General features: G+C 38.5%; 1 protein-coding gene across 1 annotated transcript in view; it reads left to right on the top strand.

The window, feature by feature from the left end:
- The window catches only part of KDM7A (lysine (K)-specific demethylase 7A), a 69,758-nt gene that overhangs the window by 18,918 nt on the left and 34,363 nt on the right, over positions 1-16,477 (top strand). Inside the window, exons 3-9 of the mRNA XM_011941565.1 lie at positions 1,662-1,779; positions 5,681-5,841; positions 7,756-7,897; positions 8,517-8,703; positions 10,411-10,573; positions 14,405-14,492; positions 15,706-15,812. Coding sequence (XP_011796955.1) covers positions 1,662-1,779; positions 5,681-5,841; positions 7,756-7,897; positions 8,517-8,703; positions 10,411-10,573; positions 14,405-14,492; positions 15,706-15,812 — 966 coding nt within the window. The remainder of the gene's footprint in view (positions 1-1,661; positions 1,780-5,680; positions 5,842-7,755; positions 7,898-8,516; positions 8,704-10,410; positions 10,574-14,404; positions 14,493-15,705; positions 15,813-16,477) is intronic.

Here is a 16,477-nt window from a genome sequence, read left to right as displayed (position 1 = left end):
TAGTATCTGTAAGTGTGGACATTATAAAAGGCTCCATCTGCTGATTTGAATTCCTTGCTTTAATTTTAAATATTTTGAAATAAAAAGAGTAGGTTTTAAAAATCCACAGTTAATTGTCTGTAATTGCAGCATTACATTGAGCAGGATTCTCAGGCCTGGAAATGCATTAAAAACTTGAGTGTTTTCAACTCCTCCATCCTCGAGATAAAACACTAAGGCACGGGGCTGGCTGCAGAGCAGCCTTAGGACCCTGGGACCAAGGGGCAGACCCTGCCCAAGGATGCAGGCCTAAGCCAGGCCTCACACTCACAGTGTAAATGTCTTTGGCCACCATGCGTTACATGTATCTGTGTATATATGTGGGGAGGCTGTGCACACGAGCGAGGGGTGAGTGGCCGTGGCTTTGGGCAGCATACACACGGTTAGCCGTGCATGCACTTTGTGGCCCTTTTGCAAGGGTCAGAGGGTACTGGAAGTGGGAGGGGGCAAGGTCTGCTATCAGGAGTTACTGTAAAAACAAGAACTGGAAGCTCGTGTTTCTGGTACTGGGTAAAATGATTCTACCTCTTGGGATAAGGATCCACATTCGCCCTAGTACGATGGGCTCTTTCACCCCACTCCTAGTCCCCTGGGCGTGGGAGCAAAATTGTGATCTTTCCTAGGAGTTTGAATGCCCCATATTTGTGTCCTTGCCAGCTCTTTGGCCACCTTTCAAGCCCCAGTGTTTAAGCTCAGAGGATGAAGGGGCATCTGAAGGGTCCACGAGATGGGACCCTCACCAAACGCCTTGGCTGCTGGCCGGCAGCCCTCTGTGATGTGTGTGCAGAGTGAACAGAGGACTCAGGTTTCAGAGGAGCTAGTACAGAGCACCCTCATCCTGTAGAGTTCATGCACTCCCCATCCGTGCTACCTACCTCCTCATTTCTGTTTCGGTTTTAAGACAATGAAGCATCATTCACTGGGTGTAACATGAAGGGATAAAAATGAAGGAGAAAGAGAGTTTGGGATGGCATGTCTAAGGCAGGAGTTGACATCAGGCAACCAAAGAAATGAATTTTGGGGAGGAACACAACTCCCATCCCAGTTTCCTTCCCATGGCTGCATGTTAAGATGGATGCATGGAGAGACCATCTGCCTGGCTCCCTATCTTCATTCTCCACGCAGCCTGGTGATGGCAGGCCTGGATTTGGATTTCAGAATCCGAGCTCCGGGCTCCACTCATGTGGCAGCAAGACTGCTTCGTTCCAGCGTTTAGAAACACACCTGTATTTGGTTCTCAACCATGGGAGCACTCGCTGCACTGGTGGGAGGTGGTTGGGAAAGTTGCAGGAAAACCTTTGTCTTGTATCCTCAGAAGGATGGTGGAACCCATGGTGGAAATTCACGCCATGGATTTTTAATTTTCTACGCAGCTGGGAATAGACATGGTACTTACCTTCGAGTTTTTCAATTTATCTCGATTTTATATGGCTTGTGATTCATTTTCTTAATCCAAATATATATAAACGTATGTGGTCTTAAAAAAAAAAACACAAAAAAAACTTGAGTGTTTTTAATGTATTTACAATTGTTATTTCTGATTATGTTGGATATAATGATTAGAAAGCACATAGTATCACCAGTTACCAAAATCATTTTTTTAAAATCTTTTAAAAATCCAGTGAAAAAGAGGAGGAACTGGCACAGGCATGACTACACTGAAATTGATGATGGTTCCAAACCAGTGCAAGCTGGAACTAGAACTTTCATTAAGGAATTACGCTCTCGAGTCTTCCCAAGGTATGGAAACTTACTCTGATAAAAGAAAATGTAAGAATGTAAGAATGTCGTCTCATAGAGTGATATTACGTAAAGGCAATGTTTTCAAACAAAGTTTTCAATGTTTTCAAACTTTATCCTCAGCCACCTTTTCACCTTTTTACTTCCTTAATGAAATAGAAAAGTATCAGTACATTCCAAGTAATAGGAGGAAATAAGTAAGCATATTTTCTTGGAACTTTTGTTACATGTATATGCGCACTGGGTCACCCTATAAAAACATTTAGGTGTGGGCCACAGTCCAGAAAGTTTGAAATATGCTAATCTGAGGGAGTTGGTCCCAATACTTGGTTCCTTATGATATGCAGCTGCTGCCTGTTTTTTTTCTTTTGCCTCACCTTCTCCTGTTTTCCCAACTCTGCTTTTTCTCCATTGCTTTTATATGCATCTCTGCCCTAGGTCCACCAGAAGCACACACAACCACTGCAGGAGTGGGCTTTTTGATTTTTTAAAAAATAATGGAATATATTTGAGTTGTCTGGCTCAAAGAGAGTCGAAAGCATTATAAAGCATTTAATCATGCTAATTTGGATCATTTCCTGCTCACTGCCTGACATCTATTTCAAGCGATAATGCTTAATAGACTTTTACACAAGATCATAGCCAGGCTTGTTAAAGAGGGGAAGCACAATTTAGATTTAAATCACAGTATCACATGCAGCTTATTATGGAATTATTTCAGATCCTGAAATGATAAAACCCCTGCTATTTCTTCTCAGTCTTTAGAATTCCTCTCTAGCCCCCTGCCCCTTAATCCTTACACAGAAACATAATGATAAGCATCTATTGTTGGCTCCCTCAGGTCTGTTGAGAGACAGAAAGAACACAGATTTAAAATGTAGTGTTTCCACATGATTTTTGTGGTGTTAAATACCCTATTCTCATATATTCTTTTTTTATCAGTTTCCAAGTTGTAGGAGAAATGTTTGTGTGTTTTCTTTTTTATTGGCTCATGCTTGATTGGTTTGGCACCTAGGCCCAAAGTTTTCAGTCTGGTTCTGTTGGTGGGCCTAAGAGAGGTTTGTGAGCTCCCTAGAGTGAATGGTATGTATAATTTAGTGTCAGTTGGGAGTGTCCATTTCTTGGGGAGAGGAGCTATAGCTTTCTTTTTTTTCCAAATAGATTTCTGACACAAAAATGTAGTGTTAAAAACACTGGCCTAATAATTTATGTGACTTTACTGCCAGTGACCACAAATGAGAACAGGTTATAGAGATGATCACAAATGTCCAAAATGTAATTACCATTAGTTCAGGATCTTTGGGTTTTAATGCCATAAAGCTTTATATCATTTCAAACCATAGTAGAATAGCAATAATTGTTAAATTACACATACTCGATATGATTAACGCAGAAGCGTATAAAGTGAATGAGTTATCTTTCCCCTCCCCTATTTTAAGACTTAGTGTAAGTTTTTTGAGACCCTTTTCTACATAAAAACATTAAAACATTTATGTATATGGATGTATGGATATATATAATGTTCTTAAAATGGGATTATGTTATGCATAGTGTTGTACAATTTGCCTTTTTTACTCTTATATTTCATAGATATCCTTCCATACATATGCATAGATTTACCTCACTTCCTAAATGCTGTGTAGTATGCAGTAATCTATAGGTACTATAATTTGCTTAACCATCCCCATATATATTTAGTTTGTCTCCAGATTTTCCTCTTGCAAAAAATGTACCTATATTTTAAACACTTGTCATTATATATGTTTGATCAAAAGAGGAAGTAAAACACCAAACATTTGAGATCAGGGAATACAAGTGATTTAAAATTCTCCTTTAGATTGAAGTTGAAGGAATTATTTAATCCTCAGAGGTTGGGGGAAGGAGGGACAGTTGTGGATGCTTATTGGGGAAACTGAGAGGTAATACAGAGCTCCAGTTCAGTAGATGAGTCAAGTGAAGAAGAACAAGAATATCTAGGAGAGGACTCTCAGTTTTCTTAGGCCTTAGACTTGCCCTTGCCTTATGGAAAGGATCAGAAGATCGGAGCCCAGTAATTCGGAGAACCAGCATCTCCTTTTTCTCCTGTCTTCTTGCCACCTAGGCAGCAGATGACATCAGATAGTTAAGATCTGATTGTAGAAGTGGAGACTATTGTGTTTTAACCTTTAAGGCAAGTGTACCACTTAATTTTGAATGTATAGCAGCCATATCCTGTGAGCAATTAGGAGATAAAAACTGGAATGCCCCTTTGGAAGCGACCTGGTGGGCAAAGGGACAAACTACTCTTATGTTAATGTAATGCCTGTAATCTGTTGGTCATCAGAGAGGGCAACTGGAGATCCAACCATTCTTGGCTTAAAGTTATTACCTGGTATTAAGACTTACTAGGCCCAGTGCGGTGGCTCACGCCTGTAATCCCAGAACTTTGGGAGGCCAAGGTGGGCGGATCACGAGGTCAGAAGATCAAGACCATCCTGGCTAACATGGTGAAACCCATCTCTACTTAAAAAAAATACAAAAAAATTAGCCGGTCATGTGGCAGGTGCCTGTAGTCCTAGCTACTCGGGAGGCTGAGGCAGGAGAATGTCCTGAACCCGGGAGGCGGAGCTTGCAATGAGCTGAGATCGTTCCACCGCACTCCAGCCTGGGCTACAGAGCGAGACTCCATCTCAAAAAAAAGACTTACTAAATACTGGTTGTAACGGATCATTTAAATCGGTAGTTTTCAATGGGAGCATTTTGGACACTTGTCTCAGTGGCCAGGGACCAGGGATGCTAGTCATCTTCCAGTATGCAGAGTAAGAATTAATTGTTCTGTGTTCCATTAGACTTTAGATAGTTGTGTAGAATTTTATAGTCAGATAAAATCTGACTAGTTTTTGTTTTTATTTATTTATGTATTTATTTATTTTTGAGATGGAGTTTTGCTCGTCACTCAGGCTGGAGTGCAATGGCGCAATCTCGGCTCACTGCAATCTCCGTCTCCCAGGTTCAGGCGATTCTCCTGTCTCAGCCTCCCAAGTAGCTGGGATTACAGATGCCCACCAACACACCCAGCTAATGTTTGTATTTTTAGTAGAGACGAGGTTTCACCACGTTGGTCAGGCTGGTCTCGAACTCCTGACCTTAGGTGATCCACTCACCTCAGCCTCCCAAAGTGCTGGGAATTACAGACGTGAGCCACCGTGCCTGGCCTGACTAGTTTTTATTCTAATGCACACTCTACCTTTTCTTCTCCCAAATTTCTACGCAGCCTGTATCAAGTGGCTTCTGGTGTTTCACTTAACTTAAATCTAACCATTCATTACAACTAGTTGTAAGCATTCTATTATTTTATTATGTCTTCTAGTGTAGTTTACATACTGAAATACAGGTTGAGTATCCCTTATCCAAAATGCTAAGGAACAGAAGTGTTTCAGAAACGATTTCAGACTTTTTTTTTTTTTTGGATTTTGGAACGTTTGCATTATACTTAGCAACTGAGCATCCCTAATCTGAAAATCTGAAATGCTCCAATAAGCACTTCCTTTGAGCATCATATCAACGCTCAAAACATTTCGGATTTTGGAGCATTTTAGAGTTTGTATTTTTGGATTAGGGATACTCAACTTGTACATATTTTACTGTAAACTAGGTTGGTTTTTTCTTTTTGCATTTAGAGGACTTTATATATATTTCTAATTATATGTATTGAATTATGTATATTATATTATAAATTTTAGTTTAGGATAGCAAAAGGAGATTTATAAAACATTTGTCATTAAAAGAAGAATGAGATATGATAGGTTAAGATCCAGTGATAGAGTTAATCCAGTATATGAATTAACCCATCACCACAGTATTTTTTTTAAACTGAACTTACCAATAAAAATGACATTTTTATTCTTATGTTTTTCCTTAGTGCCGATGAAATAATTGTAAAGATGCATGGCAGCCAGCTGACACAAAGATATCTGGAGAAACATGGATTTGATGTCCCTATTATGGTCCCTAAATTAGATGATCTAGGACTCAGGCTCCCTCCACCTACATTTTCTGTGATGGATGTGGAACGTTATGTAGGTACGAACTTTATTTCTTTAAGTACCTGGGAAAACGTGGTAAAAGTAAAAATGATAGTCCTGGTAATATTAAAGGTTAAATGAAGAAATGTCAATTTAGTTTAGTTTTCTGCTCAGAAAAGTGAGACTCAGTATCATCTGTATTGAAAACTAGTTTTTCTCAGCAGACCTACAACTGCCAGAAAAACAGAATGACACATTTTACTTGTTCCTATTTACTCAGCCTCATCCTGCTGCTTTCTTTTGTGCCATTAAGTTTTCTGATACTTGCTTAGGGAAAATCATTACTGAGGGATAGATATAGATACCAGGAAGAAGATATTGGAAAATTGGATTGATTGTAGGCATCTGTAGAATATAGGTGCAAAATTCCCAGATCCCAGTTTACCAGCTGCACAGTTAGTCCTCTATAGTCTGCTTTGTGACCTGCTGCTGCTTAGAGGAAAGGTGGTAAAAAGAGCAGATCATTTTCAATCCTGTTTTTATAGTAATGACTTGGTGAATATTGCCATTTAATGATGTCTGGACTTAATTTGTGATTTTGAAAATTTCCCAAAGAAACAGAAAGACATGAGAAATAAAGGGGGAAACCCTTTACTCCTTGCCACGTTGTTGACATTTTCAGTCATTTCATTCATTCTCATGATATTTGTAGATAAAGCTGACTATATGTAGATGTTACTCCTTGTCAGCAGTAGATAGAGAATGTTTGAGGTTAGATCCCAAATCTATTTTGACTCAAAATTGTATATTTACTACATTATCTCCTCAGGATGGAATATCTGAGAACTTGTCCCTTTATTGAGCCATTGGTTAAGATTCTCATAGATTATTGTTTCACTGAGGAAATCTATCTAAATATTGTAACTTCACATTCAGCTAAATTTGAATATTTGACAAGTAAGAGGACGGGGCTAAGGATTAACCTGAAGCTATTTGCATAGATAGCAACTGCAAAACAAATAGCTAGTGTAATACATGTGCAGGAAAGAAATGCTCAAACTGCTTGATAGCTAACTTTTTGGTACTGCAGAGCGCTTCAGTTAAATACTATAAACAGAACCGTGTTACTTCCTGAAGATAAAGAAGTCTGTAAGGCAAGACTTTCTAAACCTATGTGAAGTTGCATTAAAGTAAGAAAATGGCATTTATTTGTTTTTTTCTTTCAGATTGGTTAAGTATTGCCATATTTTGAATTCTACCTTATCCCATAGTCCATTGTCAAACTGTTTGTGCTTCCTAGTGTAGCAGTGCAGTGGTGTGTAAACATTACCTCATGGATTTATACAAAAACTGTAAATTAATCACAATTTGGAACTCAGGCCTTCAGACACTGGTACTAATGTGAACTGATTTTTGCTTCCCAATCACTAATTTTTTCTTGAAGGAGAATATAAGAAGACAATACCAGGGGGGCAGAAAATATCCTGGTCAAGTTGCATGCTAATTCCCCAATGAGTGATGTGTTTTTTTTGAAATGATAGCCTTAGAATATTTTAAATGTTACAAAAGTGAAAGGGCAAAGTCAATCTCCCCACTTTATGCCTGAGAAAACTGAAATCCAGAAAATGTTGCACAATTTCTACATGCCAGTGTAATGTATTTTTTGTCATTATGAGCTGTACACCAAGATATCATTGCTATACAGAAAGCTTTATAAGCCATATACATTTTTATGTTCGGTGTAAATTATGCAACTCTGTCTTACTGCTTTCCTTTTCCTCTGAAAAATTGTCCCTTTTTTCCTGAAAGGTCCAATTGAACTTGAGAAATTAAGAGTATAGGGAAAATCTTTGTCTAGACTACGTAGTTTTATACTAGGTTTAAATATCATACTAAGTTAAAATATTTTTTGATTAAGGCATCTGCTGATGTAACTCAGGTCCAATAAGAAGACTGTAATTTTTCTCTGCAGGTGGTGACAAAGTGATAGATGTCATTGATGTGGCGAGACAGGCAGACAGCAAGATGACACTTCACAATTACGTTAAATACTTCATGAATCCTAACAGACCAAAAGTGTTAAATGTGATCAGCCTTGAATTTTCAGATACAAAGTGAGTAGTTCTGGGCATTTTGGTTTAGCATTCTGAGTGTTAGCTAAATGTAGTTTAATGATGTATTTATTTTAGGAAGAAACATAGTTGTGACTTCTAAAGTTGTCCAGTGGTAGCAGTGTTATAAATTTTGCATTGGGACGCTCAGAGATGTTTAGAAATAAGATGTATTTTAAACCTGTGGCTGGGCACGGTGGCTTATGCCTGTAATCCCAGCATTTTGGGAGGCCAAGGTGGGTGGATCGCTTGATGCCAGGAGTTCAAAACCAGCCTGGCCAACATGGCGTAATCCCTTCTCTACTAAAAATACAAAAATCAGCTGGGTGTGGTGGCACATGCCTGTAATCCCAGCTACTCAGAGAGGCTGAGGCATGAGAATCTCTTGAACCTGGCAGGACAGAGTTTGCAGTGAGCCGAGATCACGCCACCGCACTCCAGCCTAGGCAACAGAGCAAGACTGAGTCTCAAAAACAAAAAACATGTGTTTTAAACTTATAAGTGTTGTTGTTAACCTTAAGTTCCATTTAATTATTTGGTTTGGGAATAGATGGGAGAAGCAGTTTTTAAGAATTTTTAATTGGCATGATGTGGGTATGTGTGTGTGTTTCTTTTTTAAAAGGATGTCTGAATTGGTGGAGGTCCCTGATATAGCCAAAAAACTTTCCTGGGTGGAAAATTATTGGCCAGATGATTCAGTCTTTCCCAAGCCATTTGTTCAGAAATATTGCTTAATGGGAGTTCAAGACAGCTATACAGATTTCCACATTGACTTCGGTGGAACTTCAGTCTGGTACCATGTCCTCTGGGTAAGATTGGGGTATTTTTTGTTCTCTCACTGACAAACAGATAGCCCTAGTTTTTCAATGGTATAGTCGTTTCTTATAAATGTTACTTGTAAAAGGGGAAGGGTTTTTTTGTTTGTTTGTTGTTTTTTTTTTACTTTTTAAGCAGGAACTCTCACTTTGCCTTTAAATGTACGATTTTTTAAAAAAATCTCAAATCATGGAAGAGCCATTACTTCTAAATTTATATTAGATTTACTTTCTGCCCTCATCTTTTCAGTTGGTTTCTTTTAGCCTTTTGTCTCTTTTTGATTCTTTTCCCCCTGGTTAATTATCCTTTAATCTCTGAATTAAACATCTGTGAAGGAGCAAAATTACAGTAATAATTGCTTCTGGCCTTAATGTTGGGCTAGGATAGCTTGTTGGATAAGTCAGGAATGCCATAAAAATACCAGTTCTTGGCTGGGTGTGGTGGCTTATACTCGTAATCCCAGCACTTTGAGAGCAGGCCAACCCAGGAAGATTCTTTGAGCCCAGGAGTTCAAGACCAGCCTGAGCAACATAGTGAGACCCTGTCTCTAAAAATAAAAATAAAAAAAGTAGCCAGGCATGATGGCTCATCCCTGTAGTCACAGCTACTCAAGAGGCTAAGGCAGGACGATCACTTGAGCCCAGGAAGTTGAGGCTGCAGCATGCTGTGATCACTCCACTTTACTCCAGCCTGGGCAACAGAGCGAGACCCTGTCTCTAAAAATAAAAATAAAAAAATTAGCCAGGTGTGGTGGCTCATGCCTATAGTCACAGCTACTCAAGAGGCTGAGGCAGGAGGATCACTTGAGCCCAGGAAGTTTAGGCCGCAGTGCGCTATGATTGCACCACTGCACTCCAGCCTGGGCAACAGAATGAGACCCTATCTCCAAAAAACGAACAAACAAAAAACCAGTTCTTTTCAATTTATATTCACCTTGCTTTATCTAGAGCTGCATTGTTCAAAACAGTTACCACTAGCCATGTGTGACTAAATTTAAATAATTAAAATGGAATGTAATTAAAAATTCAGTTCCTTGTTTATACTAGGCACATTTCAAGTGCTCAGTAGCCACATGTGGCTAATGACTACTGTATTGGTTAGCACAGATACAAAACATTTCCATCATCACAGAAAGTTCTATTGGAGAGTACTGATGTAGAAACTCAGTCTTCATCTATATCAAATGCTTGTGCCTCAGCAATATTCTGGGCTATATTTGATGCTGGGTCCTTGGGTTCCTGTTTTTATTTTTTTTTCATGAAGAAGCAAAGAATTAGTTTACTAAAGGAAGTTTATTTATAGATTTTTAAAAATAATCATTATGCTGTGGATCTTAGTAGAAAGGGCAAAGCTTGCAGAGATGACTGTGGGCCTGTCAACACATATTTACTTCTCTACTTGACAGTGAGAGGAGGTCAGTGGGATGTTTGTGCTTCTCTGCCCTCCTGTCTTGCAGCTATTTCTTCAACACTTTTTTATTGACTCCTTTTGTCAGTCGAGAAGGGGAAGCTTTAAAGATGAAAATGTTTACTAAGGGTAATAGCTACTGATCAGGTGTGTGAAATATGTCTTTTGAACCGAAAAACAATCTGATAATTATCTAATTTAATTTGTATCCTTGTATTGGGAAATTGCATCAATGTAGGCTAGCCTAAGTGTAGCTTTTCCTTTTTCAAAAATAGTATGATACTTCCTTTTAGGGTGAGAAGATTTTTTATTTAATAAAGCCAACAGATGAAAATTTGGCACGTTACGAATCTTGGAGTTCATCTGTGACCCAGAGTGAGGTGTTCTTTGGAGATAAGGTGGATAAGTGCTACAAATGTGTCGTAAAGCAGGGACATACCTTATTTGTTCCTACAGGTAAGGTTTTCATCCCATCCCCTACTCACCATGATTGATAGTCACATAGAGTTGGCTTTTAATTAGAACCTCTGACTTTAACATGTTTGGAAAGTAGTTTTTATCACATTTGTTAAGAAATAATTCTGATCTTGGACTTTTTAGGTTTTGTTCCTTAGAGGTTTTCTCTTCTAGTTAGGACTTCTTTTGGCAATGTATTTATATCATTTGCCTTCATTTTTATTTTTATTAAGAAAAAATTCACATACCGTAATATTCACCCTTTTAAAGTGTACAACTCAGCGGTTTTTAGTAGATTAATAAAGTTGGGCAAACAAATGTCATAAAAACTACTTTCCAAACATGTTAAAGCCAGAGGTTCTAATTAAAAGCCAACTACTAATTCCAGAACATTTTCCTTGTCTCAAAAAGAAACCCCGTACTCTTTAGCAGTTATTCTCCATTCCCACCTCCCCTGAGCCCCTGGCAACCACGAATGTACTTTCTGTCACTGTGGATTTGCCTCTTTGGATACTTTATGTAGATGGAATCATACAACATGTGGGCTTTTGCATCTAGCTTCTTTCACTTAGCATATTATCTTCTAGTCTCATCCATGTTGTAGCATGTATCATTACTTCATCTTTTCATGGCCCAGTAATGTTCTTTTGTGGGATATACAGGTTGAGCATCCCAAATCCAAAAGTCCAAAACCTGACTGCTCCAAAATTGAAAGGTTTTGAGCATCTGCATGACCCTCAAGAGGAAATGCTTATTGAGGCATTTGGGGTTTTGGATTTTCAGATTAGGGATGCTCAGCTGGTAAGTATATAACGCAGATATTCCAAGATCAAAAAAAAAAAAAAAATCAGTACTTCTGGTTCCAAGCATTTTGGGTAAGGGGTACTCAGCTTTACCATCTTTTGTTTATCCATTTACCAGTTGGTGGACATTTGGGTTGTTTCCACATTTTGGCTGTTTGAATAGTGTTGCTTTGAACATTTATATACAATTTTTTATGTGGAGGTATGTTTTCATTTCTCTTGGGTAAATATAGCTTGTAGTAGAATTGCTGCATTACGTGGTTTAACTACATTTAACTTCTTGAGGAATTGCTGACCCGTTCTCCAAATGGCTGCACCATTTTACGTTCCCATCAGCAGTGTATTTGGAGTCCAGTTTCTCCACACCATCACCAGTGCTGTAATTGCCTTCTATTCTAGTGGTGTGATGTGTCATGATTTGGATTTGCATTTCCATAATGAGTAATGATGCTCAGCATTTTTCTTGTTGGGCATTTGCATATTCTCTTTGGAGAAATGTCTATTCAAACCCTTTGCTCATTTTAAAATAGGGTTATTTGTCCTTTTTAATTGTTGAGTTTGTAAGCATTCTTTGTTCTATGTACTAGACCCATATCAGTATGTATGATTTGCAAATATTTGCTCCCATTTTGTGGGTTATCTGCTCACTTTGTTGATAATGTCCTTTGATGCACAAAAGTTTTTAATTTTGATAGTCTTAACTATGGTCAGCTCTCCATTGCTGTTAAAGACCAAGCCTGTAAGAATCTGGGCTGCTGTCCCAGGACGGTTAGGAGGCAAGGGGTGTGTCTTGAGAGACCCTCAAAGAAAGGACTGAGTATCAGTCTTAGCTGTAGTCTCAGGTATAGGTATCAGGTCTGTCATTTTGAGATGTAAATGAATGTAGAGTATAGACTGTCCAGACCAGTGGTTTTGAGAATTATGTGCTGGTTTTGGTGACCCTAATGACTGTAGAGTTCACAGGGATCTGTCCCCACAGGCCCTGCTGAAAGCCTTGCCTCTGGTATATATAGTAATAATGGTGTGTTGAACAAATGAAGACATGCCTTAGAACTACCAGAATATTTGCCTAGATAAGTATCAGTATTTTCACTGTGAATGGGCTGATTGACATTGTGAATGCCCCTCCCTTAAATCTTCCTACTTCTTGCTTTTATGTTAAGTATTTTGTTGTACCCTCTTCAAAATCATAAATTGACATTCATAGAATAATTTTTTTATTGATTTAATATCCTAACTAGAATATAAAGAAGAAATTAAAAGGTGATTTATAGTGAAATGCTATTTCAGTATGTGCCTGTTTAGGCACAGCAGCGTTAGAGAACAGAATGAAATGGTAATTGCATAAGGAAGGAAATCAATCTAGGTGTGTGTTAGTGGCAACACAAATTCTATCAGTAGCACTGGTGTAGGTACTGATACTTCCTGGAATATCAGAATCACCTGGAGGACTGGTTACAACACAGATTGCTGGACCTCATGGCCAAGGTTCGGATTCTGTGGAGCTGGAGTGGGCCTGAGAATGTGCGTTTCTAACAAGTTCTTGGCTGATTCAGGTGCTGCTGGTATGGGGACCATATTTGGAGAACCACTGCTGTAGGCAAAGTGATTTTTTTCCCCAAGGTAGTCAGCAACTGACAAGCTTTCAAACAAACTACAGTACAGTTTTTGTATTTCAGGAAATTGTGCCAAAACCATGAAAATATACTGTGTGTGCATGTCTGTATATACAGATATATATAACATATAATAATGGAGTTCTAATTTCTAGGCTGAGATAGTTAATAGGACAGGCTTTGTCCTATTGAATGCGACAGGAAAATTTGAATGCGCAGGAAAATTTGACAGTCCCGAGTGATGCAGGACAATTTCATTTTGTGTGGAACTGTCTCACATGTTGCACTCCTGGCTCCCACTCACAAAATGCCAGTAGTGCTTCCAGATCATTGAGACAACCAGAAAAGCCCCTGAACGTTCCAAAACATCCTGAACAGGCAGTGCTGCCGCTATTGAGAGCCACTGATGTGTAGGATTTGGAGTTGGCACAGACTTCTAATTTGTGGTTTCAACGTCAAGCTCAAGGCTTTGTGCCTTTGAACACAGAAATGGGCACACTTGAAAGTGAGTCCTTTGAGGGTTTTTGTTTTGTGTTACAGTTCAGTGAGGGGTCAAAAGATGAAAAATATAAAGAAAATGGGATTTGTGTATTTTAAAAGCTAATTTGCATACAAATATGTTTGTATATATTTATTTCTGGTGAAGTCTTTAAGTCTGCCAACACTTTTTTCAAAAGTTAGATGTCATGTCTTAGAAATGGTTCTCACTTTGTAAGCATTTGTATGGGAATACAAAATATTTTTTGGCAACACCTATATTTGTAGGACCATAACCCTTCATAATTAAATGTGGGTGATCTACCTTTTCCTTCTTAGAGTCAGGTCTCAGGTTGACTCCTCTGAGCCTCCTCTGCTTAGTCCTTTCAGGGCACTGATTTCAGGATGACACCAGGACGATGGAGTATCCCACCAATCCTCGTGTGTTCTCTAATGGAAAATGTGCTTTTCTAAATCAAACCAGATTTGGCTGGTCTGAGAGTAAAATCTTTAATATAAAGTTGGGTTGTGTTTTTAAACTGAAAAACAAAAACAGGCTGGGCACAGTGGCTCACACCTTAATTTCAGCACTTTGGGAGGCCAAGGTGAGAGGATCACTTGAGGCCAGGAGTTTGAGACTAGCCTGGGCAACAAACTGAGACCCCATCTCTATTTTTAAAAAGAAAGAAGCAAATACACTAAGAACTACAAAAACCTTCACCTTATTTCTCAAACTCAGCATAGAGCCTAGCATATAATAGGCATTTAATAAATATTTAATTAAATCTATGTATTGTAATAAACATTAACTTCTCTAGCACTGAAATATGAAATAAACTGATACTGATATTTTGAGTTACTTCACAGGTAGATATCCTATTTGTTTGGTTTACATATTGAAAAATGACTGCTTTATATATTTTTAACCATTTCAGGGTGGATCCATGCTGTGCTGACTTCTCAGGACTGTATGGCTTTTGGGGGGAACTTCCTGCACAACCTTAACATTGGCATGCAGCTCAGGTTTGTGTCAGCATTTACATGACCTTTTATCCTTTTTAAAAATAGGATACTCTTTTTTTTTAACTTAAAAAAAAATCAATAGCATATTTTATTTGAGATTCCATGGAAATAGTCCCTGAGATATTATTAATAATAGGAGCTTTTAACAAAAGTAGTATTTTAAAATTTTGCCAGGAGGATACTTTGCATTTCAAATCTAAAGCAACAACAACAAAAAGGAACTTATTCAGATAATACTCCAAATTTCAAAATTTTGTGAAAATGTATGTGTTCTCCTTTGGCTATTTTTGCAGTGAGGGAGATGAACAAAATCTAGTCAGACTGAGATGTGACATATGGTACTAGAAAAAAGCAACCCTAAGTCAGGACTGCTATCAAAACACCTGCTTTAATTTTGCTGCAGGTAAAGGATTAATAGCTGTTTCTCCTCTGTATGAGAATTTGACCTTTGCATAACTCTCTTCCCCTGATAGTCTAATGAGTGTTGACTTTTACTAGGTAACACTGCTTATGGTAAAAATGATTCCTGATTGATAAACTGCATCAGGACTGGGAGAACTAGAAATACCTAGTAGGGAGCCATGTCTTTGGACTTGCCTGAATGTGGTAACTCTTGTAATTTGACACACTCATAGAGATCCCTAGAAGCTATGCATCTGTGTGTGGCGTTATTACAAGAGAGAGTGGCTCTTACAGGGCATAAGGCTTTAAGCAGCTTTAAACAGCTCCCACACCTACCAAGTGTGGATCTTGTCTTTTTGTACCTGAGCTGTCCCTGAGGGAGGGATGGCTCCTGTGTAATTTGTGCCAAGTGTGGTCTTGAGCTGGAATACCTAGTTGAGCCTAAATAAAACTTTTGGGTGAGTATTGCACTGTTGTGGATACATGGAGCTGTTTTCTGAAACACACAGTTTTATTTTTTGTAGTAGAACCCTCGTAAAAATCTCTTTTGTTAAAACTAGGATACAAATCCAAAGGTGTGATGTTGATCTTCTGTGAAGTCCATTACAATTCTTCAGTATACCGTCAAATTCCTTAAAGTCAGAACTTGGATAAGATCACAATTCAGTCTTGTCCACATGTGATGTTGCTAAGAAATGTAAAATACTTCATTGGTCTTATATATCATGACCTGCTTATTTTCAAGTTGGTTACTTTTATCTAACTTTGAAATGCTAATATTAATATTAAATATTTCTTCAAATTCATTTAGGTGTTATGAGATGGAGAAAAGGCTAAAAACACCAGATCTTTTCAAATTCCCTTTCTTTGAAGCCATATGTTGGTTCGTAGCCAAAAACTTGCTGGAAACCCTGAAAGGTAATTAATAATTTGCATATTTGTATATGATATGATGCGTATTGTTTGTAGTTCGCTCATAGCCACCTTACAGAAAGAGTCCCTTTTCTAGTAGAGTATGGATGTCACTCTATTTTGTTTTTTAAATATATGGTTTTCCCCCATCCAGGAACCTTTTTAGCAAGTTAGAGTCTCTAGTCCATAACCTGACAATCTATGTTCTTAAAAATTTGTTATAAAAGACCTGGATCAGAACAATGTAGGTAATATTAGAAGTGTTCATTCCATCTAGTACTCCAGAAGCCTGCACACAGTATCAAGCACGTAACAGTGCCTAACTCTCAAAAATGCAGTTTATTTCGAGAGACTGTTACCTAACATATGTTCCCAAAATTTGCTTTTAAGAAAGCAAACTAGGCTGGGCACAATGGTTCACTTCAGTAATCCCAGCACTTTGGGGGGCCAAGGCAGGCTGATCACCTAAGGTCAGGAGTTCAAGACCAACCTGGCCAACATGGTGAAACCCCGTCTCTACTAAAAAAAATACAAAAATTAGCCGGGCATGGTGGTGCATGACTGTAATGCCAGCTACTTGGGAGGCCGAGGCAGGGAGAATTACTTGAACCCAGGAGGCAGAGGTTGCATTGAGCCGAGATCATGCAATGGCGACAGAGTGCAACTTTGCC

The sequence above is a fragment of the Colobus angolensis genome, unplaced genomic scaffold (genome assembly GCF_000951035.1).
Source record: "Colobus angolensis palliatus isolate OR3802 unplaced genomic scaffold, Cang.pa_1.0 Scaffold2, whole genome shotgun sequence".
Classification (NCBI taxonomy): Eukaryota; Metazoa; Chordata; class Mammalia; order Primates; family Cercopithecidae; genus Colobus; species Colobus angolensis.
This window is presented reverse-complemented; position numbering and strand designations above follow the sequence as displayed.